This window comes from Artibeus jamaicensis, unplaced genomic scaffold (assembly GCF_021234435.1).
Source record: "Artibeus jamaicensis isolate MK-2021 breed Jamaican fruit bat unplaced genomic scaffold, CSHL_Jam_final contig_415, whole genome shotgun sequence".
NCBI classification, from domain to species: Eukaryota; Metazoa; Chordata; class Mammalia; order Chiroptera; family Phyllostomidae; genus Artibeus; species Artibeus jamaicensis.
In genome coordinates, this window is record NW_026521823.1 from 23,370,380 (window position 1) to 23,397,157 (window position 26,778).

Below are 26,778 nucleotides of genomic sequence, written 5' to 3' on the forward strand. Positions count from 1 at the left end.
GCACTCATTTGGGACTAACACAGTAACTTCTTAAGTTTTCTAAAAAGTGATTCCTATATACAGCTATTGACAGATTCATTTTCAATTGTTCCCAAAGCAAAAACAAATAAAGATCATTTTAATTTTTGTAATCTAAGAGAAATGTCTTGTATTTGCAGAATAAAAACCCAACATGAAAAAAACTCTCTAAATATTTTATTTTTCTAGTTTCAGTTCCGCCCCCCTTACCCACATTATTACGGTGTAGTTCAGGTAAATGAATGTATACAGGTAAATGTTCCCTTTTCACCCTTAATCCACTCTCATATTCTCCCTCACCTGGGCAAGAACCTCCCTGTCACGTGCTATCTCCCCGCCGCAGCCCAACCCCTACACAGCATCACCAAGCAATGTTCCTCACGTGCGTTTTGGATCATGCAACTTCCTTGCTCAAGACCATCATGCCCATCTCATCCTTCCCATCAAAGGGCAAGTCCCAGACTTAATTTGTCACTCAAGATTCTCTGCACTGAAAGATCAATTTACCTGTTCAGTCTTATTTTAGTAGTCATACCCAAACTAGACTAGTGACGATTTCCAAGAACATGCCTTTTGTGTTCCTACCTCTAAACATTAGTTTATGCTACCTCTACTCCCTCTGCCTAAAATGCCCTCCCTGCTCTTTACCAGTTGAAATTTTATCCATCCTTAAACCTCCAACTTAAAGTCCACGTGCTTGATGAGACCTTTCTCAATGTTGCTACGTGAACTTTCTTGCCTGAACACTCTGGGCCTTTTCTTCGCCTTTAGCATCTGCTGCTTTAAACCAGTAATATTTTGGTGCACATGCACAAGCCCTACCAGAATGTAAGTTCCAGGAAGCGCTAAGATTTCTCATAAGGCCTTGAGTTCCTCAAATGCTTCATTGATAGATGATACAAACAGCCAATCCATCCAGTATGATGCTGGTAAAAATAACATCACTGAACACTGTCTATTTCAGTCTTCCTCCAAACATGCACTCCTTACAGATTGTTTCAGATCTATTTCTTTGTGTTTATAAAATAGGCCCTTACCAATAATCTCTTTGCAAGGATTTTCAGGCGTGATGGGGACTCTGCAAGCTGGACACTGGCTATTATTCTTCAACCACAAATCGATACAGACTGAACAAAATACATGGTTGTTGATGCATATGACAGGCTGGCGGACCTTTAAAAAAAAAACAATACCTTTAGTACAGGGCAACGGTCACAGTCAGAATCCCAACAGGTTCCCACAGAGACTGAAAGTGTGGACAGGAGGGGTGGGGCACAGACAGGTTTACAGTCATTCATACGGAAAATATAATAATATATAACAACACAAGAATAAACTACGTTTCATGTACTCAGAACTGTAAACCTACTTTTGCCCCACCCTGCATTATAAAATGGTTTTATTTTATTCCCAACCACTCTCATGTTCAAAAAGAAAAGACATGTTGTTCCACTAAAGCTGGGACATATTCAACTCTTCTATTTTAGAATTATGAAAAGAGAAACAGAATGTTCTTTAAAGATCATTTAATCCAAGCACCCATCCAATATTTGGATCCCTCCCTCCACTGATTCCACCATGTTACAGAGCAGCAGCAACCGACAATTGAGCACTGACATCTTACTAGAAAGTCTCCCAGACCAAACAGGCAGGAAACGACCCTCAAAGCCACGAGTGGCGCATAATCTAAACAGCACACAATGCTGAACGTATTTCATACACAAACCTCTGACTCCAAATAGCAGCAATAATGAACATTTATATAGTCATAGATTTTACAAAGGGCTTTCACATGCTTTTTCTGTTTTGTTTTGGTTTGTTTTTAAATAACCCTGTGAAGTAAACAGAGCAAATATACTTTACGAACAAGAAAACCCAGGTGTGAGAAACGTAGGCGGCTTGCTCAGGGTTGACTGGGTGTTCTGACTGTGTTTAGCTGTTTTATCAGAGGGGAACTGAGAGAGAAGGTGCTTTAGTTTTTACCTGACATTATACTTTGGTTGTTCACATATTCACTTTCTCTCTCTCTAGGGGGGGAAAGAAGAGAACTGCTTTGGTTTTCTACCCGATACTACATATTTGTGTACATGTATGTTGTCTGTCTCCTCTATTAGGATGGAGGCTCCATGGACACAAGAGCTTCCCTAGTTTCATTCATTCCTAAATCCCTGGTGCCCAGAAGACAGCTTAGGACACAGCAGGCACTCAGGGAAAGTTTGGTGAATGAAGTAATTCCTACTAAGACAATATTTAACATTCAATTCAAGTTGGGGAACTTGACAGAGGGAATAATGACTTAATGTTCTTCAAACAGTACAACTTTAACAAGAAAAACAAAAAAGAAATGCTTAGGCCTTCATTTGATTTACATGGTACTTTTACTGTGGGACTCAAAACACTTCGTAGCCATTTTCGGTACCTTTCTGTTGTACTAGCACCAGTACTACTGCAGAGCCCTTCCGCATCAGGGCCTGGAGGATCGAGGGGAAGCAGAGGAAGAAGAAGAGACGGAACCACCACAAACCGCTTTCCGCAGAGAAAAGGCTTGTCCACCTCAGTATGTAAGGACTCAGAAGACAAGTGTTCGTTTCAGAGGGGTCCCTACCCTCAAAGAAATCACTGATGTGTGTATGGTGGTCCACGCCAGGCAGGTATGAGTTGAAGTCTCACTACCAAGTGCTCACTCGTCTTAGTTTGCCTTCCAAAATGTAGATGCTCCCTTGATCATGAACACTAGCCTAAGAAATCTAAACAGAGAAGGTAATTCAGCATGGATTTAAGTTTCTTCTCGGAGAAACCAATTCTACTTCAGTCAGCTCAACTGACTGATCAGACTAATTAGAATAAATGACCATGAGGCACTCAAACTCTTCTTCCAAAGTCCCCGCCCAGCAGCAACGAGGACTCAGGCTTACCTGGAAGCATGGTGTTGTGGTTTATTAGCTGTATATTTGCTCATTTGGATAATCTAAATACAGTTCTCGGGCATTTGGTCTTCATCCCTAGTTCCTGGCTCACAGCTCCCAAACCTCAAAGAATTTTCTAAGTGATGAGAGCAATAATGGTGTCTCTTACTATGTTAATGAAGTGACTTTTTTAAAATAGAGAGGTGCAGAAGAGAGACAGAGAGAGAGAAACATCGATTTGCTGTTCCACTTACTTATGCATTCACTGGTTGATTCCTATGTATGCCGTGACTGGGGATCAAACCTGCAGCCTTGGTGTAGGGATACCACTGTAACCAACTGAGTAGCCATGGCAATGAGGTGACGTTCTTTTTAACATTATTTTGATTGCTGACACCATTACACCTGTCCCCATTTTCCCCCTTTGCCCACCTCTACCCAGCCCTCCCCTGCCCCGCTTCCCCCTGGCCGTCAGCACACTGTTGCCTGTGTCTATGGGTTATGCATTTATGTTCTCATGCTAATTAATCCCTTCACCCTCTTTCATCCAGTTTCCCCCTTTCCCGACGGGTGTCAGTCTGTTCCATGTTTCAAGTTGGGGCTGGCTGCCAGTAGAAGCCAACTTTGAGGTCAGAGATTGGAACTTTCAGTTTTATCTCCGGATTTCCAAAGAGGGGAGAGGGGCTTGAGATCGATCAGTCAATGGTCAATAACTCGGTTAATCGTAACTAGTAAAGAAACCTCCATAAAAACTCAAAAGGACAGACGGTAGGAGACTTGACTCGGGGTGGTAAACACACAGTATGATACACAGATGATGTATAGAACTGTGCACCTGCAATCTATATAACTTTATAATTTTATTAACCAATATCACCCCAATAAATTAAAATTAAAAGCAAAACAGAGGGCAGCTTGGCAGCCCTTTTTCAGAGCACCAGAGTGCTTCCACATGGCACGATAGGCCCCAAGCTCCAACAGGACAGAAATTCCTTTCAGGCTTCGCCCTATTTATCTCTTCATCTGGCAACTGACTCATATCCCTTAATATCCCTCGAAATAAATAGATAATCCGCTGGGTAAATGGGTTTTCTTGAGTGTTATGAGCTGTTCTAACAAATTAATCAAACCCACGGAGGAGGTTGTTGGAATCTCTGACTTAGAGTCAGCCAGCCGGAAGTACCTGCACTTGAGACTGGCTTCTGAAGTAAAGGGCCGCCTTCGTGGGGCTGAGCCCCTTCTTCACCTGTGGGGAGGGACTGGAGCACAGACAGGCAAATTCCTAAGAGGTAAAGAGAATGAGATCTAAAGCACAAGGGGGGGATTTTGGTTCACCCAGGAGCTAGACTCTGTCTTCCACTGTAACACAAAGGAAGACTGAGGGTATGAGGACACAAAGGCGGTGGGAGATCTGTTGACAGAAAGATTAGAGACTCGTGTTGCAACTGTTCTAATTGCTTACATTTCATCATGAAGTATGAGGTGAGGTTACTGGCCGAAAGTGAGAAGCGGAGAAAGACATCGACTTGAGAAAATGGGAGAAGCCAGCAGCTGCCTTAAACAGTGAGAAAGTACACGTACAAGGGACATGCAGCAGGACTGCCGAGCACTGCTGGGTGGCAATTTGAGGTCTGAGATTTTGACTGTAAAGACCCATTAACGTTAGGTGTGTATTTTTCTTACCAACTTTTAGCCACTCAGGTTCAGGCAGAAAGTAAAAGAGTCCCAGTTTTGCCAAGGAGGAAGAGAGAGACAAGAGACTGATGATAATAAATGACCACGGCTAATGAGGGAAATGAGTACTTGAATAGTAATGCCAGTGAAAGCGTGAGAGAGTCATTGAGTCCGCGGGTAAAGCCTGGGTAAAGCTGGCGTATTGCTAGAGAGGAGGTATGATGGGAAGAGGATCACGGACTGAAATGCTTGTAGTCAAAACCCTGAAGGTGGTGCAGCTGCCTTCTCTAATGTGCTGTCTTGAGCCATCTTATCTGACATGGTCCTATTTCTCTCTTAATCTCATGCATCATGTGGTGTCAACATATCTTCTATGGCGACAACTTCCGAGAATCCTTTGTAAGTGGACCTCACAAAGTGTCAGAGCGTAGGCATGGAGAAATAAACCTGGGGCCAACTCCAGTCTGCCGCTTACTGAGCTGCTGGACCTCAGTTAAGGGCTTTAGTTACAAGGGCCATCAGTTTCTGCCTCTGAAAACTATAGTTTAAGCCAGTACATGTTCCATTCAGGTGTTGCTTAAGAGTTAATAGTGTAAGGACATTCATACAAAGACTCCACATAGCAGTATCTCAAACAAACAAATGAAGAAGGAACAGCCCCGGCCAGGTGGCTCAGCTAGTTGCAGCATCCTACCATACAGCAAAGAGTTGAGTTTGATGCCCAGTCAGGGCACATACCTAGGATGTGGGTCCAACCCCCAATCAGGGCACATGACAGGCAAGTGATCAATGCTTCTCTCTCATACAGATCTCTCTCTCTCTCAAATCAATGGACATATTCTTGGGTAAGGATTTTTTTTTAAAGGAGGAACACAAAGTCACAATACTGTTATATCCACTTGCCAAGGGGCTAATCCAAATAAGGCTCTTGTAGCTGCCTCAACCATAATGTCAAACCCTGCCTCCTTCACATATTTGCTCCTCTCACACTCCCTCTTGTCTAAGTTTACAGAGCCACTCTCCTCCCACCCCACCCACCACCACCTGGGGGCTAGAATCCTCAGAGCTGTGTCTGACTCATCTTTTTTCACTTCTTGACACCTAGTCAGTCACCAAATCCTGCTATCATTAGTCAAGTCTAAGAAGCCAGAGATTTTAAGATGCACCAATAAGTATACTGAATGAAAATGCTGCCATTTACACCTCTAAGATGCCATTCCTTGTAAGCTACCTCCAAGTTTCAGAGGCAGCATAATGTGGATACACCAGAATAGCTAAAATACGGTTTATTTGCCTCTAAATGTTCTTTCACCTACCACAACGACCCCCTCCCAAGCGTCCTTTCTCCCTTTCTGGCCGTCCTTCATTCACACTGATGCCAGAGCTGCCTTCCTAGAATGTGAATAAGCAGCCTTCACTCTTCCTCTTCTGCAAAACAGCAGTTCTGCTTTGTGTGGAGTTCTGAAACTGAAAAAGCCAGAGTTCATGCTGCCTGTCACTACCAGAACCAATAAGCAGAGACAAGGGTTGAATCTTTGTGGGCACTTTATTCAGATGCCAGCCGTCTAAGACGTGGGTTAGGTACCCTCAAAAACCATCTTAACAACTCATCTGAAGCCAATCTTCTTCTTTAAATTTTGTTCTTTAAATTTAATCTTTATTGTATTTTTTCCACTACCATTTAGTCCCCTTATACTTCTCTCTTGCCTGCCCACCCCAGCAAACACCACACTGTTGTCCATGTCCATGAGTCCTTTTTTCTTTTTGATCAATCCCTCCACCCCCTAACCTCCCTCCTGCCCCCAATATTTTCTATAGGGAGAAGGAAAGGGTAGTAAGGGGTTTGAGAAAAGGCTAATCATATAAGAATACTGTACTGTGACAATTTTCCCAGTATTTCTGTATCTGCTGACCAACAATTCTTTTTCTGAGTCTGAGACTTCACTCCCTGGAACACAGTGGCTCACAAACTATCTCTATCCCATCTTCATCTCTTGCAGATCTCCTAAGGCACAAAGGTTCAATGGCTTGTTACCTCGAGTCACAGAGGTTGTGCATTCCAGTTCCTGGAATAACCGCTTCCCACGTGCATTAATCACTTAAGCCTATCAACTATGACTGAAGGTAAAAACTGTAACTCTGGGGTTCCCCTTCAGTTTTGAGGATAGCATTCAAGAGCAACATAATCTGGTTCTTAAACAGCTATTTCCCTTGATCTGCTATTTCACTACTTGCCATAACCTGCAATTCAACCACACAGGTCAACCTGATGCTCACCAGAAAGGATACCAATAGCAGAGGCTCCCTGTTTATCACCATTTAGTCCCCTTCTATGCCTCTCCCCCAGCTTACTGTGCTCTCATTTCTTACCTTGCTTTGTCCTGCTGGTCTCCAGCTTCCCCAATCGAAATAAAATCCCTTCCACCTTTGAAGATGAAAATGAAATGCTATCTCCTCTGCAAGGCCTTCACTAATCCTTCACAGAAGTGCCCAGTTCTCTGTCTGGTCCTCATAGGGGTACTGTTTGTGCACTGATTTAATTGAAGTTCTTCCTATGCTGTGCTGAGAACATTGTTTACATCCAGCCTTCGGGATTAGATTTCAGGATCCTTGGGGGCAGCAAAGTGACCTGTTCGTCTTTGTATTCGCCTACAGCACCTGACACAATGCCTCACACACTCTCAATAAAAGTCAATTTGGATATATTAAAATGAAAGCCTGAGATAATGCTCCTAAATGCATTTCAAGGAGCAAAAGTCAATGGCCACTGTGAAACTCAGAAAACGGAAGTTTAATCTCTCCATTTAATCTGTCAAAATGATACACAAGAACAAGCAGGCAGACTACTTGCCTCTGTCTACTGACAGCCATTGGCAATGTCATCTACAGGAGAATCATTTTCGGTGTTCAGTGTCTGGTACTGTCACTGTGCTGGACTTTTGAAACAGTCAACTGTTAGTTGACTAACAGTTGACTAAACAGTTGACTAAGTTGACTAAATTTAGCTTAGGAGTACAGAAACCTATATAGGAGAAAGAAGTACTAAACCAAATTATAGTACAGGTTACTTAGTCGACTGCAACCTACAGGAGCACAATACAAAGAATCTATTCCCTCTCTCAATTCCTGTCTACTCATCTTCCTCAATCCAGATCCTGCTATGTACAACACCAAACACACACATAAAGTTCTTTAATAAGATCTTCCCAAGGTACATAAGGTCATAATTTGCCTGTTATTAGATTCTGTATCTAATTTAATCTCAGATGAGATCTCTGCCAATAAAACAGTACTCTTACGAAATAAAAAATGCAAGATGGCAAGGGTAAGTGACATGTGCAATTCCAAACTCGTGTGGAGTACGCATGTTGAAGGGATGTCTTAGGGCAATGCCCCTGAGGCTATGAGGAGGAGGAGGAGAAAATACAGCAAGATATGAAAGTGGGCTCTCCCACTGGAATGGGCTTGTGTGTGGGGAGCAGCCCTAGGTGCAAGATGATTAACCCTCTAAATCTGTAACTTTTCCTATTTTAATAACACTGACTGTGGGTCACATTTAGCTGTCACTCATGGCAAAACAGAGAGATGGCCAGAAAAGTACTACATGCAACAACAATTTGGTTTCCCAGCTGGAATCTTAATTGAAGAGATAAATATTTGGAATTATCTGAGATTAAACTGGTCTATAGCATTCTAGTGGCAGCACCAAAATGTCACTGGAGATATTTTGGGCCAGATCACTCCTATATTTCTGCTAGCCCCGCTATGAGAACACAAATGTTCTTATATGTTTTTCTCAACATATGAGAACAAAATTAAGGAGAAATAGGCAAGAGAAATGTTATACATGAGTCATCCCACAGGCTGTGCACTTAATTTCTACAGGCCACACAGAGAGCTTAGAACATTGGCGAGGCTACTAAACATTTGGAGCCCAGAGAATCCACCTTTAAAACTGAGGCAGACACAGTTAGGAAGTGCAAGTTGTCTAAACTTTCCTATTTTGAATACTACATTTGTATTCAAAAGACAAAGGATTAACCATCTGCACGCACACTTAGACTATCCTCACTACTTTCCTCCCATTCTTCCCTGCCCCCTCTTCCCAATCAGCATCTACATTATTTCTTCACATTTAAGGTCTACCACGCCCCCATCTCCTTTAAAGTACTATGTATGTACCTTTCCCCCCCACCCAGTGACACTCTAGAAATAATGGCCCCTTCAATCTGTGGAACAATTAAAAGAGAAGATTGCCAATGGCAAGACTTTGGGACAAATGGTAAAGGCAGCACAAGAATGATGATCTGGAGGAGGCACCTGAAGGCAGATCTCAGAGGCAGTGGACACGCTGTGTCAGGGAAGGCGAAGTGGCACTGGGAACATGGTGCTACTGCAGGCCACATCATCTCCAGAACCCCATACATGGAGGTGCGTGGGGCAGAGAGGAGCAGAAGCAGATGAGACGTGTTTCAGCTATGCAAAAGGACCCAGTTAAAACCCCCTGAAAACCCCTACAAACTGTGGCAATTTCCAGAACAATCAGGTCCCACTCTGCTGGGAATGCAAATCTTCATCTAGTGAGTGCACTGGCCTCGCAAAGCACCTGGGAAGAACAGTCACGAGAAAAGGCTGGTTTCCTCAGTCTGATGACCTGCCTCCGTGCCCACAGTGGAGAGTAACATTTATTGAATAGTGTTATGTGCCAGATTTTAGGCTAAGCACGGCACTCGTACTGCTGTATTTAACCCTCTGATAACCACGAGGATGGGTGTTGAAACTATTATCATTCCCATTTTATAGGTAACTGCTCTGAAAGAGATTAAGTAACTTGTCCTATATAAGGTCATATAACTAGTAAGTAGAACGGCCTAGATTGGAACTCATGCAGTCTGAACAGAGAACTCAGGCCTAAAATTGCCATGCTTTTCTGCTTCCATAAGACAGAAACAAATGCCTATTTACAAATTGTTAATCTTTTATTATCAGATATCATTTTAGAATAAAGCTTAACTAATACAGGGAAATAAAAGAGATACCAAGTGTCTTCCATCCTGACTGAGCTAAAGTGAATTTTTAAGAAGGTACTCAAGACAAGTGGCAGCAATAGAGGTTCAAACACCAAAGAGTCTAAGCCTTAGTTTTCTTGTTTAAAAAATGGGGAAACCTGTCCACTCCATGTCATAGCCCTGGTGAGATGTGTAAATGGAGTAATTAAACACATACAAAAGCATCCTGTAATCTTCAAGTCAGTATATTAGGACTAAGTTTTAGCACACAAAAAAACATAGGTATGAAAAATCAACAAGACAGAACACATTTTCAACACAATTGCAAATAATAGCCTATTAACTAATGGAAAGTAGATACAACTATACAGTTAAGGGCAATTAAAAATTATTTTCCAAGGATCCTTTTTATCAGCCCTTAAGGCTACTGTTGGAGGAAATTCACTCAGAATTTAACACATCCTAGTGGGGATTCCATGTTAAGGGCCAAATGTAGACTGTATCAAACAAAATATCACCTCCTCCTCCCCCCAGCCACCTACTGGACAGTGGTAGCAACGCCAGTTCAAGTACCACCTTCCATGACAGCATCCTTCATCTCTCCAGTCGGAAGTGATCAAGCCACCCCCCACCTGTCTGTTCTCACAGCATATTTGCTACTTTGTTGGCATCTCACTGATTAGCATCCGGAGTTATTAACTGCTCCCAAGTCTGACTTCCTACTATTTCCTGAATTTAGTAAATTCACACAGACCCCCAAACACCTAATGCAGTTGATCACATTGGCCGGCACACAAATACTTGCTCTATGAAGTTTATATTTCATATATCTAAACCTGTGGCTGTAGATGCAGCCTGAATCTGGAGGTGAACACACACTCCACAAAGGTGACAACAGTTCAGACTGGGGGGGGGGGGGATTAATTGTTCACAGTATCTTCTCTCTTCTGGATCTACACGGCGAAGAAATGCTATCATAAAAACCGAATGAGAGCCACAAACGGAAAAGTGGAGACGAATGCATCAGAATATTTAAAATTCCAGATCGAATTCAGAGCTGCTTTTTCTATCGCTTCTCGGCCTTTTGGCCAAGGTCGAAGGCAGAACTACTTTCTCCACCTCATTTCAGGCTTTAAGCACCTCTTGCATCACAAAGAGAGGGGATTCTATCTCGTGACAGATCTATTCTCCGAATTAAAGGCCGTATCTCTCACTCTAAACACCATTCGGCGGCACGTGCTTTTTGCTTTTCTAATGCTGAACCTAGAGCAAAAGGAACTCAAGGCAAAGGAGAATGATCTTGGAAGTGGAAAAGCACTACAGGGCCGCGAACACGAACAGTCTAGCTGTGCAGGGGACGAAAGAATCTCAAGCGTGGTCTCCAGGAAATGTGCTTTCGTTGACTTCACCACGCGCGATACGGGGCTGCAAGGGGGCGTACAACGTTACTGCGGTGCTTTAACGACCAAGCCCCCGTCCACGCCGGCCTCGGCCGGGTGAGGCCGCCGGAGTGGCAGGGCCGCCCTTCCTTCAGACCCCAGGCCGCCGTCACCCCCTCCGAAAGGAGCACGGATGAACCCATCAATCACCGTGCGCTCCCTCGGTCCCCCAGGACGCAGCCTCCCAACGCCGGAGAGCACAGGTTGGCGTCTTCACCCGTCTCGCCGCTACACTCGGAGACCGCCCTGGACTCCGGCGAGCGACACCCGATCCCGTTCAGCTGCTGTGCCCGGAATCACCCATTACCTTCCCCAAGCAAATGTGGCACGTGATGGGCAGCGTGAGCGACAATGTAACGTTCTGCACGGTGTGAGCCATCGCAGCGTTCAGAATCCCGCCAACACGGAAGTCCCGCCGCCCGCACCGCCTCGCCGCGGCCGGGGCGGTGCGCGGCCGGCTACGGCGGCCCGGCAGGGCCACGGCCCGCCGCGACGGGAAACGGAAACGCGCTTGGGAGACGCGTGTCTCTGCCTTCCCTTCCACTTAAAACAACAACAAAAACAAAACCTCCCCCCTGTTCGGAAGCTTGAAGCTTCAAGATTTGTGAGAATGGAGGGGAAGGCAGTTTACTGCCCCCTCGATCCCCCAGGGATCAAGGATCTTGAAAGTTTAAATGAAAAAGTAATAGTGGTGAGAGTAGAAGAAATAAGAAAAGGCCATTATAAATCCCCTATTCTTTCCCGAATGGTGGGGTGGGGGAGAGTTTTCTGTTAAAAGATAAAGCCTTACTCAAGTCAGTGAGCAGGCGGTGCAGGCAAAACAGGAAAAGATCTCTCCATTTGAATTTTTCAAAACGACTTTCTGCCACTCTCAGCTCTCTCCGTGCTCGTAAATGGTGCAACGTAACTTAAATACAGCAAACTGCCACCGTCTCTGTTTCTGAAACGTTGCGATATATTTAATCTCAGCTTTCCTGGAAGACGCGCTTTCACTGCTGGCCCTCGTGGGGTTTCTACCTAAAAGGAGGTTTAAGGGTCTGAGACACAGACGCTTATTTCCATCCACAGGTGAGAAAGCTGCGAAGAGGGCGAACCGCCCTCGCTCCCCCAGCGCACTGGAGTTCGAAGCGTTTCCAAGACTTCAGTCAGGTGCGCGGTTGGAGATGCAATGTGTGCCAGTGCTGTTGAACTCCGGAGGAGAATGCTGGGAGGTTATGTCTCCATTTCCTTCAGACGAAAGGGAAAAACTCCGCAAGTTCCTAAATGAATCTTGAGTATAACACATTTGAAACTGAACTGCAACTTCGAGGGAGGAAGAGCCGAGGTGATAAATTTCTGCAAATTGAATCAATGAGGAAGGAAATTTCCAAGGACCAATGGAATTACATTTACTAATCTTTCGGGGAAAGATGCAGTGTAAGTCACAAGCAGCCGTTTCATGGTTAAAAGAGAGGGTGAAAATCCTTGTGGGGACAATTTCTTGGTTCTCTTGGCTTCAGAGGATTTATTTAACCTCTGCATCTTAGCTTCCTCATTGGTAAAATGTGTGTGTGTGTATTAAATGATGTCAGTGTATGCCTACTATCACATCTATAAAAGGAACAGACAGTAATGATACTGGAGCAGCTAGTAGTTCACTTGAAGAAGCCCAAGTCCAGTTCAGAACATGCTCATGGGTGACAGTGAGAATTCTTCCAACCAGCTCAGGAACTTCATTGGAGTCTATCACATGCTTGGAATTAGAGAACTGGACAAAATCGTCATATCGATTGTGTAATAGTCACTTTTTCACAGTTCCTGCATGAAAGTCATTTGGCTATTTCCTGGCCGTTTGAAGTCACATTCATATGAAGTCACATTCATATGGGGACATGCTTACTAATGCATCTTCACATTGCTGGCTTCAGACCTCAGGCTTCAGAGTGAGAAAGCTTCAGGTCATTACCCAAGGCCATTAAAGCTTCACCCTCTTACTGTGTTCCTTTCCCCCTACTGTTGTGTTCTGCTACATTCTCATCCTGCCCATTCCCTGTCCTCACCTTTCTGACACCTAAGGGGGTATTTCAGGACCTGTCATTCCCATTCTCTGAGTGGGATGTAGGACTGAGAATGTTCTGCCTCTGGCATCCATCCCTGGAAACAGTGTGGCAAAAAGATGTGTCCAAGACATTTTTTTAAAAAAAGACCTTTTCATTGGTGCTGGGACTAGTTCATTTCTTGCTCATCATCCTGGTGATTGGTGTTTAACACCTCAGTCACAAAGATAAACTTTAAAAAACACAACCTACATTTTAGGTAGAATGTGACAACTCTAGAGTGTTTCCAACATCTCTTTCCACATTTACTATCATGGTTACAGCTTCTCAGTATGTTTAACACTCTGTCTATATGTCTGTTTCTGTGCGCCGATCACATTGCATTATAGTGGGTTGTTGATGTGTTTGCCCCCACAACAAACTTTCTGTTTCTTGAGGTCAGGGATTGTATCTGATTTATCTAGTATCTTGTATCAAGTGACTATTTCACAGACCACATTTCCTTTAGCTACAAACTACTTTTCTTTAATAGGCCCAGGCTCTTTTAAATATTGCCTTTCCTTGTTTTTCACTTCAGAATGGAAGACTATTTCTTTTTGCTAAGTATAAAAATAATAAGACTCACCTTATGAAAATTAAGCCACCCAATCATGTATAAAATAATAAGTAGAAGTTCCTCTACACTCATGCCTCTCCTCTCCATTCTGTGTGGTAGTCACTATTAATATTCCAGAGCATACCCTTACAAACATTTTAATTCATATGTTACTGTATGCATAAGCACAATAGTATCATATATCTGTTGCTTACTAGTGCTTTGTGGGTGAGTGCACATACATACACCCACATCTAAATAATATTGTTAGCAATACCAGATGATTAGGACTCCATCCAGGTCCAGATTGATTCCAGGCCAATTCCCAGGCTTTGCTTTTAATAATGCAGATGGTTGAGGGCCAGGAATTATGTCTTCCCTCTGCTCTATGAAGAGGATCCCCCCTTTTTTTTTAACAAATAATGTTATAAATAGTCATTATTTGGCCAAAATTGTTAAATAATGTTGCCATTACTTTAACAGGAAAACAAAGATTATGTCTCATTGACTTTCTGCTTGTCACTTTCTCAAAGCCTTAGCAGCCTAGGGTGACCTGTGACCTGAGGAGTTCTATCAGACACCACACAGGGGACAGGCTAAACCTCCTAAGTCCTTAGAATCGTAAACTTCTAGAACGAGAAATGATCCTGGGGTTTTTCATGGAGGTCTTTCCTATCACAGATGAGGAAGTTGAGGCACAGATAAGGTAAACCACTAGGTAGCAGTCACATTGGAGCTACACCCTAGGTCTGTCTTGGACACTCTGGAATTGTTGGCCCACTGCCTTTGTGTTAAGTGCAAGATGTATTATTATTAATAAAGTAATTCAGTAATAAAAAGTCAGTCATAATTGAATTTCTTTTCTAAGAAAACCATCACATAGCTATGGAACACCTTTTACCCCTTGTTTAAATCAGAATCATTTTTATGATAAATTATTTAAAAGCAAGTTTAAAAAAATATAAAATCCTAAGTGCTATTAAAAATTGATTAGGAATGCATTATTCTTTCATTGACCCAGTTCAGATTGTTTTTTAATTTTTTTGATCAAAGCTAATAAATTTGAGTAGTTGTTTAGACAGACGTTTTGTAATCATTTGGTCATCAGTCAATTAATCACAACTTCATAAATATTGATTTCGGATTACATTTATTTTTCATCCCTGAAAGACAATCTTTTCATTTTGTTTTGTTTTAAATTTATACACCCCCACTTGGATTGTGGTTAACACTGAGAAAACTCATAAAAGTTGGATTAAAAATTAATCAGAGGTGCAGGCTCAGTCGCATGGATGTTTTCCTCACATGGTACCATTTTCTCACCGGCCGGAAATGAGCTAAAAAGGTCTGAAGATACATTTGTTATTACAGCAGAGGAACTTGGCTTTTCCTTGCACTTTTTTTTTAGAACAGGCGGTGGAAAATGAGCATTCATTTATTTAATGTATTTTTATTGAAAATATTAAGGAACAACTAAGTCAAAGTTCTGTCCTGAGGAGCTTGCATTCTAGTAGAAAAGTTGTGCTACATTGTCTTGGAACCAAATCCTGGTCCCTTAAGGAACTGCTGAGGTTTTAATGCGGGATCCACACATCAAGTTTGTGTGTGATCTCAAGATCAGGGTTGCAGAAGAAATAAACACGTGTAACTAGTTATAAGTTATTCCACCAAAATATAATTTTTATGTGCTCAGACACTGGTCTCAGTATATAGCTATAAGTCAAGGACCCTGCCTGCATTTATTCTTTCAACAAACATAATTTTTAAAGATTGTGTTTATGAATGTTTAGAGAGAGGGGAAGGGAGGGAGAAGGAAAGGGAGAGAAACATGGACGGGAATCGTTGATTGCTTACTTCTGGCATGCCCCCAACCAGGCACCTAGCCCGCGCACCCCAGGCATGTGCCCCAACCAGCAAATGCCTGGACTGGTGACATTTCAATCTGCAGGACAACACCCAACCCACTGAGCCACACCAGTTAAGGCCTTTCAACAGACATCTTATTGACTACCAGTGATGTGCCAGTCAGTGTTCTGTTACGGAACCACCGTATAAATGACACAACTCTTCCAACCCACCCTGAAATGATTATTTCTACAGTCATTTACCTTTTGGTGCTCTTATTGGTGGTTAGCCCCTGGGACTGGGACATAGCAAGTTATCACTTTAAATATTTTAAAAAGTTTCAAGTCCAGTGAATGTTTTAAATTAGGTAATTTAAAAAGGATATTTTAGTTCCATTTAAAGCTAAGCGGTACTTCACAAATGGTTGTTGCTAGAGAATAAATAAAGGAAATACCACCTCCGGGAATTATCCTAACGGGAACACGTGTAGGCTATGGGATTTGCCAAAGTAGCAGAACAGGATGCCTGCCTCTGAGGCCTTGACTCTTTCTGTCTTTAAGTTGCCTGACTGAACACATTGCTTTTCTTCCCACCCTTAGTTTAGGTGTGAGCACACCTTCCAAGGTGAGATCCTCCCCCAGAAGTCTAAGTCAGGCCCCTGTGTTCATGCTATTTACTGAAGCTCTATAAATATTTGTATTCTGTCTGAGGACACCCTTTCCACAAAATCACCTTGCACTTGGCAATGGCATCCTCAGCAGCTGGCTGGAGTCCCGCCTAGTTGCTTTACCTCTCTTTTAGGTAAGGCATCAATACCTCTTGTACACACTCAGCTCCCCCAGTCCTTGTTTGAGCAGTTGAGTCATTCACTACAAGTGTTATTTGAGATATGGCTGCATTTCCCCACACCACATCCTCAGCTCTTTGGTCTATGACTTTTCTTTTTTTGGCCCCTCGCACCGTTCATTACGACCAAGTCTCCAGTCTCATCTCCTCCATGTTGCTTTCCTTGTCTGCTCCAGCCTCCTCGTGATCCCCTTGCTTTTCAAATTCTTTATCATTTATGATCTAGATCAACAATTTTTCTACCTCATGCATTTACTCTTTAAATTCTTATTTAACATCTACTATGGGCCAAGCACTATGACTAAAGCTAAAATGTTGAAAGATCTGGCCCTGTCCTAGTAGTGTTTACTGTCTAGATGCAAGAAGGCAAGTGTATTAAGAAGTCGCCAGTTATACAGTGAGCTAATTCCTGCAGGAATAGAGAAGGAGAGCAGCTACCTCAGCCATGCCCAGAGGCATAGATGCCTCTACTGGGCTCTGCCTTTTTGAAAAACATCTCCCTAATGAGACTGAAGGCCCGTTATTCACGTGTGGCACAGTGCTGAGCACACAGTGAATCTCGGCAAACGGCGGCTAACCGATTGGCAGTCTATCCCTTCTTTAGCTCTACGTCTCTATCTTGTTCTATTGGTATTTCCATATCACCATTTTAGAATGTATGGCAACTTATTTGAGCATTTATTTTTAGAATTCTAAAGAACAAGTGTGTGTGTGTGTGTGTGTATTTTTATGTAAGAATGATGTTTTCCAGCCATCATTCAAATTTATGTTGCTTGGCAAGAAATAGAAAGATCTATCTAAAGTAGCAAGGTCATGGGCAAGAGCCCTGTGGGGTGCGCCCAGGGAACGGCCCCTTCTGCAATGCAGTCTTTAAATTCAACCCAGAGGAAAAGGGGCCTCCACATCAAGAACAGGCAGTGGATGATGTCGTCTCCTAAACAGCTGTGGGGGTCAGGGCATAAAAGCACCTTTCCCTCACCTCTAACTCTACCAACTACTTCCACTGTCTTCATTCCCCTGTCTTAGCCTACTGGCCTTCTGTTCCCAGAAACCTGAAGGGGCCTCTACACCGCCAGTGGACTCCTTCTAAGTAGTAGGTTCTGATTGCCATTCAAACAAGGCAGAACATTACGTGAGCACTTTTGCATTGTCACATCCACAAGACAATTCTGAGGCTGTGGTAATTTAACAGTTAAATAATCACAGTTGTCTGGGAACATTTTATCCAGAGTCCTCTCACTCTGCAGCGTGGCTTCACGGTGAAGGGGTGGCGGCTTTGCTAAAGCCATGTGACTTGGGAAGATACTGGGGGGGGGAGGCAAAGGCGTGAGCAAATAAGCACTCCAGCTCACCATAAATTAACAGAGTAATTGAATTTGTTTCTTGCAGTGGACAAGTATTACTGCTCACCGAGGCTGAATTCAGTAAGAGCTGTATTTGTTTGCAACAGCTGCCACAACCAATTACCAAAGCTGGATGGTTAAAACAATAATTTCTGTTTTTTTTTTAACTTGTTTTATTGTTGTTCAAGTATAGTTTTCTGCCTTTTCCCCTCACCCTTCTCCACCACCCCAGCCCTCCCCACTTCCCTCCTGTTTACACCTGCCTTGCTGTTGTCCATGTGTCCTTTATAATTAATTGTTCCTGCAAAGCCTTCGCTCTTTTCCCCTATAATCCCTTCCCCTCTCCCTTCTGGTCACTGTCAGTCTGTTCTCAATTCCAGTGTCTTTGGTTATATTTTGCTTGTTTGTTTTATTGATTAGGTTTCTGTTAAAGGTGCGATCACACAATATTTGTCTTTCACTGCCTGGCTTATTTCGCTTAGCATAATGTTCTCCAGTTCCATTCATGCTGTCGCAAATAGTAGGAGCTCCTTCTTTCTTTCTGGTGCATAGAATTCTATTGTGTAAATGTACCATAGTTTTTGGATCCATTCATTTACTGATGGGCAATTGGGTTGCTTCCAACACTTGGCTATCGTAAATTGTGCTACTATGAACATTGGGGTGCATAGGTTCTTTTGAACTGGTTTTTCAGGGTTTGTAGGATATAATCCTAGCAGTGGAATTGCTGGGTCAAAAGGCAGACCCATTTTTAGTTTTCTGAGGAAATTCCATACTGTTTTCCACAGTGGCTGCACCAGTCTGCAATCCCACCAAGAGTGCACTAGGGTTCCCTTTTCTCCACAACCTCACCAGCACTTAGTAATTTCTTATCCCACATTTCTAGGGGCTAGAAGTCTGAAAGCAAGGTGTCAACAGGGTTAGTTCCTTCTGAGGTCTGTAAGCAAGAATCGGTCCCATGTTTCTCCCCTTGCTTCTGCTAGTTTGCTGGCAACCTTTGGCCTGTCCTGGCTTATGACAGCATCACTCTGACCTTTGCTTTCATCTTCACATGGAGGGCATTCTCCCTGTGTGCATGTCTCTGTCCATATTTCTACTTTTTATAAGGGCAATTCTCATACTCCATCAGGGGTCTGCCCTACCTCATCTTAACTTCTTTAATTACATACATAATGGCCTCCTTTCTGTAAAAGTTCACATCCTGAGGTTATATGGGGATTAGGGCTCCGGTATGAATTTGGGGACTGTGGACACAATTCAACCTGCAGCTGTTGCCATGAATGATATTTACGGTGACATCCAGTTGTTTTCTGCCCCCTGAGTGCATAGAAGGCCCGCCCTGCCTGGCCCTCTCATGTGGTATCAGCAGCTCAATGCATTCAGCCACAGCTCTCATGAGCACAGCCCTAAGGGCCTCACACAAATCTCCAATCTTCTCTCACTGCAGTTACAGACTTCATGATAATACCCGTCATTTCTGGACTTCAAGAACTTAAATGGTGATTAGCTGTGGTAAATCCTAGTACTGTTCACCAAATCAGTGTCTCTTCCACATCTTGGAAAAGGATTCTATTTAGAGTTGTATTGAAGTTGGGCTCGACCAGTTAACTTTCTTTGGTCAATGAAATGTGGGCAGAAGTAACGCAGCTCTTTTCCAAGATGAAGCTGTAGGACCCCGCCTGTGCTTGCTTCCTCCCTCTCCTTCTCCTTTGCCACAGGTACTGGAAGCCTTTGGGCAGAGCTGCTCCCTAAGCCTGGGTCCTCCAGTGAAGACAACTGGAACGGAACTTCAGACCTTGTGCAACAGACTTGAAACGTGAGCTAGAAATAAGACTTTGTTGTTATAAGCCACTGAGATTTTGGAGTGTCTTTTTTAAATTTTTTATTTGAATAGCCACAAATCTTAGTCCTTCTTTACTGATAGCATAGCCTGCCCTCTAAGTGTTCATTCTGTGGGAGACTTTCTGGGCTGTCTGTGTGTGAGGATAAGCCTGGGCTAGCATTTTTGCAGACCACACGAGTCATAGAGCCAGAGATAACCCACTCCGTTCTCGCTTTCAGAGAGCTCTTGGTGTCCTAGTTGTTGAGACATCCTTCAAACCCTATGCCTTCAGGCTTTGCCTCAGCTACAGAGAAAGAACTGTCTCAACCAAGGTCATATCCTTCCTAGGTTGGCCCACATCTGGTAAACGATGGAAGTAGGGATATAAAGACCTGGCCAATGAAGAGCAACTCTCCTGGGCCACTTAGCTCCGAAGCTCCCTGTGGAATATGCCGAGGTGTTGATGGGCTTGCATCCCAGCTCCACTCTTCCTTCACCCAGTCCTACTTCCTTCCCTTCTCTTCTGCGGGCGTTGGTCACAAGGGCACTTCCTGGCAAACCTCCCTCACATTCAACACTGCAGCAACGTGTCAATCTTTAAACAAAATGAGAAGGGTGTGCAGGCATACACACATGTGTACGTGCTGATGGGTCCCTGTGCCTTAGTGGCTCCCCACTTTCCTCATCTTGTTCTGCAAATGCGCCATTATTGCTAATTAGCTGTAGTCAACTTTGCTCTTTCCGCCCTCAGAGTGTCTGTTTTCTTCCAGTGGATGTGTCAAATGCTCAAGTTTAACTTTCAGGGGCGACTTAGTTTCCTTGTTTAAAGTCATTGGGTATGAGAAGAACCTCTCAGAGGTCAAAAGCCTGGGCCACTTTGTTTTTGCTGGTTTTTATTTATTTTTAATATTCGTTAGTATATTAAAAATGAAAATAATGCCAGTATCATATCACAAATACTGTGCATTTTGAAAATTTACATTTAGCATATTAATTTCTTTGACACAAAATACAATACAATAGACTTTCATGTTGCCAAAAATAACTATAGTATTCATTATAGAATATTAATTCCTGCCACTATAGGTACAGTTATCTTATAAAATTATTGTTTTGTTTTTGTTTTTAATCTGTGGGTTTAATCGCCCGTTAATGCATCATAAAACCAATTAGTGGGTGAAAAGCAGGGCAACCAAGGTGTGAAAAACTCCTTCACCTTCTCTTTCTCCAGCCAGGGCAAACTGGCTGAAAATCTCTGTGTAGGATTTGTATTCACTCCCTTCCAGCCCACAGAGCCCCAGTAATTTACACTGATTTTCTCCATTTTTTCCATCTCCTCCCCTTTACCTCCATTTGTCCTGGCTGCGACCAACATTCTAAGAAACTTTCAATTGAACACATATATATAATTCATTACTGCAGTAGTGACAAATATTTTTTCGTGCTGGGCTGTAACGTAAAATAGATATTTTACTGAAGTTTATGGTAAAAAAGTTTGAGAAATAGTATCCTAATATAGCTATTTAGACTGAATGATGGATGTCTCCTTTTAATATCAGGTGTGTCTAAGATGAAGTATTTACATTCTTTTGAGATCATGTTAAGAGACAAAATTTAAGTCTTACCTTTAAGACTTGAGCCAAATGAATGCTCTGGTCCTCCCCTCTCCATCCACCCTAAGCAAGAAGGTATGTTACCAACCAAAGAAGCTTTGATGCTTTCATTCCCTTCCCTTCTCCCCTCCTCCTCTTACCTCTGTATAATGCTTATAGTTAAACATTATGCATTTTCAAAAAGTGATTTCTGCCTTATTGCCCTGGCTTTGCAAAAACTGAGGCAAAGCAAAGGAACGGGTCTGACTATCATGATGACTTCCTCCTCAGGCACGTGACTAGCAGAGCCGTAAAAGGCGATCGAAGAGAATAGCGGTTCAGCCCAGCAGACATCTCTGGAGTGTCTATTGTGTGTTTCTTCTAACAGCTCTGGTAGCCATTCTTCCAGGTTTATGGTTAGAAAATTGAGGTTTGGAGGGGGAGCCAAACTGCAGAGCTATTAAATGCCATAAATGGATTTTCTAACTCATGTTTCGGTGGCTGCTCATTCAGCAATCATTTGTCAAGAATACACTATGTTATAAAAAATGTGTATGATGCCTGGAGGATGTTATGCTGAGCAAGACATGGCATCTGTCCTAAAGGGGCTTGACTTACTCTGGGGCTAGAGATCCACTTAAACTCGATCAAATATTAGTAAGATAACATAGCCATAACAGCCACTGCTTATGGGGCGCTTATTCTGGGCAAGCTGTGAGGTCTACACAGGGCTGTGTGTCTGACCCTAAGGAGAAAGTCTCTTTCAGGATAAGGATCAGCTAAGTTTTTCCATCACCAGGAAAGAGTGGTTAGAATACCCAGCAGCCGAAGGGGCCTCAGAGCTGTGAGAACTGTGCGCATAGAGAGGAACTGGCTGGGTGACTGACAGCCTTCTGCTGTTAGTGAGATGGGTGTAAGGGTTTGGCTCTGTGACAGGTGAATGGCAGTCAGGAAAATTCCAGAATTCCTAGCTTGGGCAACAAGGGGGTGGTGGCGGTGAAATACAGAGGCAATTACTGAATTTTGTAAGTCTACTCAAGATTTAGTTTTGTGGTTTTAACATAGACACTTTCTTCCTGGAAGAACGAACACTATCCAAATGTTCAGTTTGTGTTTGTCGTGCATAACTAAGTTGTGGGAAAAGCTCAGAATTAAAATCAGGTGGTTTTTGTTGTTGTTGTTGCAGGAATTTATTTTTGAAAAACAAAATATATACATATATATGTATATATATATGTGTGTGTGTATATATATATATATGTATACTTTAATTTGCAAACCTTTCCATGAAGGACTCTTGTCTCTTGATTTAAAATCTATATCTAAACAATAATGAAATAGGGAAGTTCAGGTGTAGCATGCTCATATATTATCACCAGAAGATGCAATCTCGTTGAATGATAACAGGATGATGTTGAAAATGAGTTTTGAATTCATTGATGTTTGAGTAGCTCTGTCATTATTTTGTCATTTTAACCATTATTCAGATGGATGGATCTGCAAGGGATAAAACATTATTGTTTTAAAATAAACTTTTAAAAGTACAAAAGCACAAGTTTTTAGGAGTCAAAACTTATGCTAAATGGAAAACTTTAAAGTACTGCCTAAAGCCCTTTTTTAAACTGTTGAAAATGTTTTATTTAGAATATGCTCTGTTCTTTATGGAAACATGGAGCAGTGTTCTAGAAAAAAAAACAAGGCCTTAAAGAAATGTATAAATTCTGTATTCATACTATGTTTATACTATATGTGTTTTTATACTCTCCATTTATATACCTGCTTTATATACTTATAAATATCTATTATACAGAATTCAAATAATTAGGAAACTTGGATAATCACTATCAATATTACACAATTATAATTGAAAAACTTAATGATGATTCTAGGACTTGAAAGGATCTTGAGATGCCTCTAGAATCCTCAGGGGTATATTAAATTTAGTCAAATTTAATATTCTTGTTAATTAGATTTTATTATATTATTTGAATATCGGTTATCCTTCTGTATGATGCATCGTTGCTGTCATTTGGCCTAAATAGTTAATTGACTATGTTTTCATTTTCTGTGTGTGAATATTTGTGAAAAAGTAAGTGCTCCTTCAGTCATCGGCTGTGGGTATAAAAATGTGGCATTTAATAAATTCTCCCTTTAATACAAAAAGAATACAACCTATATGCTCTACTTCTGCCCAATTTATGTAGTTGCTTCTACATTTAATTTCTGAGGTATTTGGTGGGCAAAAAGGTGTTCCTTGGATTTATGAAAAACAATCGACATGTTGGGTTAGTGCATGGCATCAGTGAGCCCAAGTTAGTCCCTCGTTTAGCATTTTTGTTCTTTAACTCAGTTTGTCTCTAGTTGTTCCAAGTTCTGGTCTTTAGTGATGATACTTGGTTTGGCAGAGGCATATCTGGGAAGTCAACACTTGACAGAATATGCTTTTAAATTGTCACGAGGTTTGCAATTCCTTGTAACCGAGGCTGGGTGTTTAGATTAGAGAATCCATTGTTTTGGAGCCTTCTCCTTTCCCGCATCTCCGATTGAAAGGAATGATGAGAGATTTGTTCTCAGGATAATAACAATGGCCAGTGTGCGGATTCCCCCTCCTGGATTCCAGTCACTGTTAAGGGTTCTAGGGCTTCTGGCCACATGTATCAGAATAGTACAACCCTATGAGGTTGTTGCTATTTTACTTTAGAGAAAACTGGAGTTCATTCATTCATTTAACAAACACACATTGAAGGTTAATAGGTGCCAGGCATTGATCTGGGTTTGGTTACACAGCAATGAATAAGACACAAAGTCCCCACCCACTTAGGGTTTACATTCTGTCGGAGGCTCAGAGAAGCTTTGAGACCTTGCACGAGGTAGGACCTAGAACGTGTGCTACTACTACCTGCTGTTTCCATATGATTTTCTCAGTCACCTAAGTTCCAAGGAAATCCTCAGTCTATTGTGCCTTTCGAACCATAAGTCAGAATGTCACAGAATCTATTTGGTTCCACATGTATTTCTGGGTGTCTACTGTGCATGGCATAATGGGAACGGCAAAAGACTGAGAGTCAGGCTTCCTTATAATTGCGTCTCTGACACTATTTTGGGGCAAGTTCCCAAACTTCTCTGGCCTTACAGGTACTAGATGTGAAACCACTGGGTTACTCTAATTTTGTAATGGTTCTATGTGCCTGAAGTTTCCGATGCGGTTATAGAAATGTATGCACTCCAAAAATATATGCCAGATGTCGACTTTGGGGAATGTAGGCCTTGTGTGGAATTTTGCAGTTTTCAAAGCTCTATCAACACGTTAGCTGATTAGCTCATTGTTATGACCCAGTGAGAAGACGGGAAAATGATATCGTTTTACTTTTACATCTGAGAAAACTGAGGCTAAACGGCTGCCCTAGGACACAGAGTTGGTCAACATTGGGACGAAGACTCAAATTCTCACAAATTCTGCCCCAGTTGTCTCTGTTTGGAGGACAAGAGGGAGCTCGTCTTGGAAAGAATTGTTTGTTAATCTCTTAGTATATTCAAGACATTGTGAACAAAGATAAATGGAATATGGCCTTTTATCTATTCTTAAAACACTAGTAGTTCAACAGGGGAGAGAGGGAGGATAATATTTATACACAAATAACTCCTAAATAGAAATAAAATGGCAAGAGTATTAAGAGTGGCAAAGGAAACTGGATGGTGTAAAAGTTTTTTTAATGGGTATAAAAGAAACCTCATAGGAAAACGTCCTTCAAGCCTGTCTTTTAGAAGCATGTGGAGTGGGGGCGAGGACCTTCTACCTGGAGGTGACACATGAGTTAAGTCACGGAAACAGGACACACAAAGGCACGACCCACAGTGCGGTTCAGCTGGAGCGGAGGCTGGGCGAGGGCAGCAGTAGAGAGGTGGCTGGGTGGGCTGAGGCCAGTGATAGAGCCCCCAGGACCCCGGGCTTTGTTTTGTGAGCCCTTGGGAGCCCATGGAAATTTCTGACCAAAGGAGTGTGTGATCAGAGTCATGTTTCAGAAAACCTGACCTATCAACAGCGTGTAAAATGGATTGGATTGTGGAATAAAAAGGCAGAATGTATGCTGCATGCAGCCAGGACTATGAAAGATAAATCTCCATACGCTAGAAAAATATTGAAAGATATGCTGGAATTTCCTTGATATGGGCTTAGAAGAATGGTTGGGTTTGCTAATGAGAGGTTTTGGTAGATGGAGATGAGGATCAATGAAATTATAGCATTTGCTCTCATCAGGGCTCTGGTCATTTTAGAAACAAAAAGACATGTGCCCTTTGAACAGCTGAGTGAATAAAACAGGCGTGCCCCCAGAGTGAACCCAAGGGTTTCATTCAGTAAGCTCTGGAATCCACCCAGAATGCAGAGTTAAGGGCCATCTATTCCTCCCGGGCAGCATGACCTAAACTTAAGGCCAGTTTACACCAAGAGGGATGGATGCCTAACACCAGTCTGGGGGCCACAGAGCTAATTCAACTCTTAAGGAGACTATCAGACTTTATGGCGTTCCCAATAGCATCAAAACGTAAGCAATCGTTAGATTTATAGAGGATAGGAGGAAGAAATCCGACCAGATGGCTGGACAACGCACAGAAGCTCCGCCTGAAGCAATGTAGCTCTGCTGTAAACAGCTGGGGAACAGCTGCAACTCACAGCCTCCGCTGGCATGCTGCTGCCAGTGACAGGCCTGCTCGGTACCAGGGAAGTGACACGAAATCTGCAAGGCCAAACACTGGGACTTAGAGCCTTGCAGGCCAATCCCGAGGCACACACTAGAAGGCAGGCCTGTCTGCTGGTTGGCATGCTGTATTTCACTTGTCCAGGAAGGAAAAATACCAGTAGATTCTCCTTCTTGCTTCAAAAAGAAAAGGAGGCTTCATTTTGCATTTCATAGGTCTTATATGCCATTACTATCTACACAGCAACCCGCCTGCCATTGACAGACTTCAGCTTGTTCGTGTGTTTAAGAAATTGCCAACATGCTGTCCCCAGTGTTTATGACTTTACAGTCCCAGCAGCAGTGTGTGGGGACCCCAGATGCTCTCTGTTCTCTCCAATAGTTGGTACTGCTAGGCTTCTATGAGGTTAGTCACTCTCATAGGTGTGTAGTGGTAGCTATTGTGGCATTAATTTGCATTTCCCTAAAGTTGCCATCATATCACTCGTTTGGTGAAGTATCTGCTCAAATATTTTTCCCTCATTTTTAAAATTAGGTGCTTGTCTTCTCTTTTAGTTGTAAGAGTCCTTTATATATTCTAGATATGCCTGCAGTCAGACTCAGGCTTTGCAAATATTTCCCCCCATGCGTGGCTTCTCTTTTTGTTTTCTTAAGAGCATCTTTAAGAGCAAAAGTTTTTAATTTTGATGACGTTTTTGCTTTCAAGTTCAGGAGTGAGGCCAATTTTTTGGCCTGCTCTCAGCTAAATTTCAAGAGCTTTATGAGAACTGTCACCAGATTGTGAGATTACCTACAGCTGGCACTCAACCGACTACAAAGGATTTTGAGGATTTTCTATTCAATGAAAGCAGAGACCTTGAAAAGCATCTTTTTGGAGTCCCTTGTATCTCTTGAAAAATGTGACTAATGTAGGAATATTTGATTCTGGGCCTTGTTTTTTTGGGGGGGTAGCAAAT

General features: G+C 42.5%; 1 protein-coding gene across 2 annotated transcripts in view; it reads right to left on the bottom strand.

Moving 5' to 3' along the window:
- OBI1 (ORC ubiquitin ligase 1) overlaps positions 1-12,337 on the bottom strand; it is a 36,811-nt gene extending 24,474 nt beyond the window's left edge. The window contains exons 1-2 of one of the 2 annotated variants that reach the window (XM_053665626.1): positions 11,837-12,337; positions 1,056-1,191 (exon numbers count right to left, since the gene is read on the bottom strand). Coding sequence is in view for 1 of the 2 variants with exons in the window: in XM_037145170.2 (XP_037001065.2) it covers positions 1,056-1,191; positions 11,354-11,425 (208 nt within the window). In the remaining variant the exon portion in view is untranslated. Of the gene's footprint in view, positions 1-1,055; positions 1,192-11,353; positions 11,506-11,836 lie in introns of those variants that run through there. The other variant, XM_037145170.2, reaches the window with a different exon arrangement.
- Positions 12,338-26,778: the final 14,441 nt, after the last annotated feature.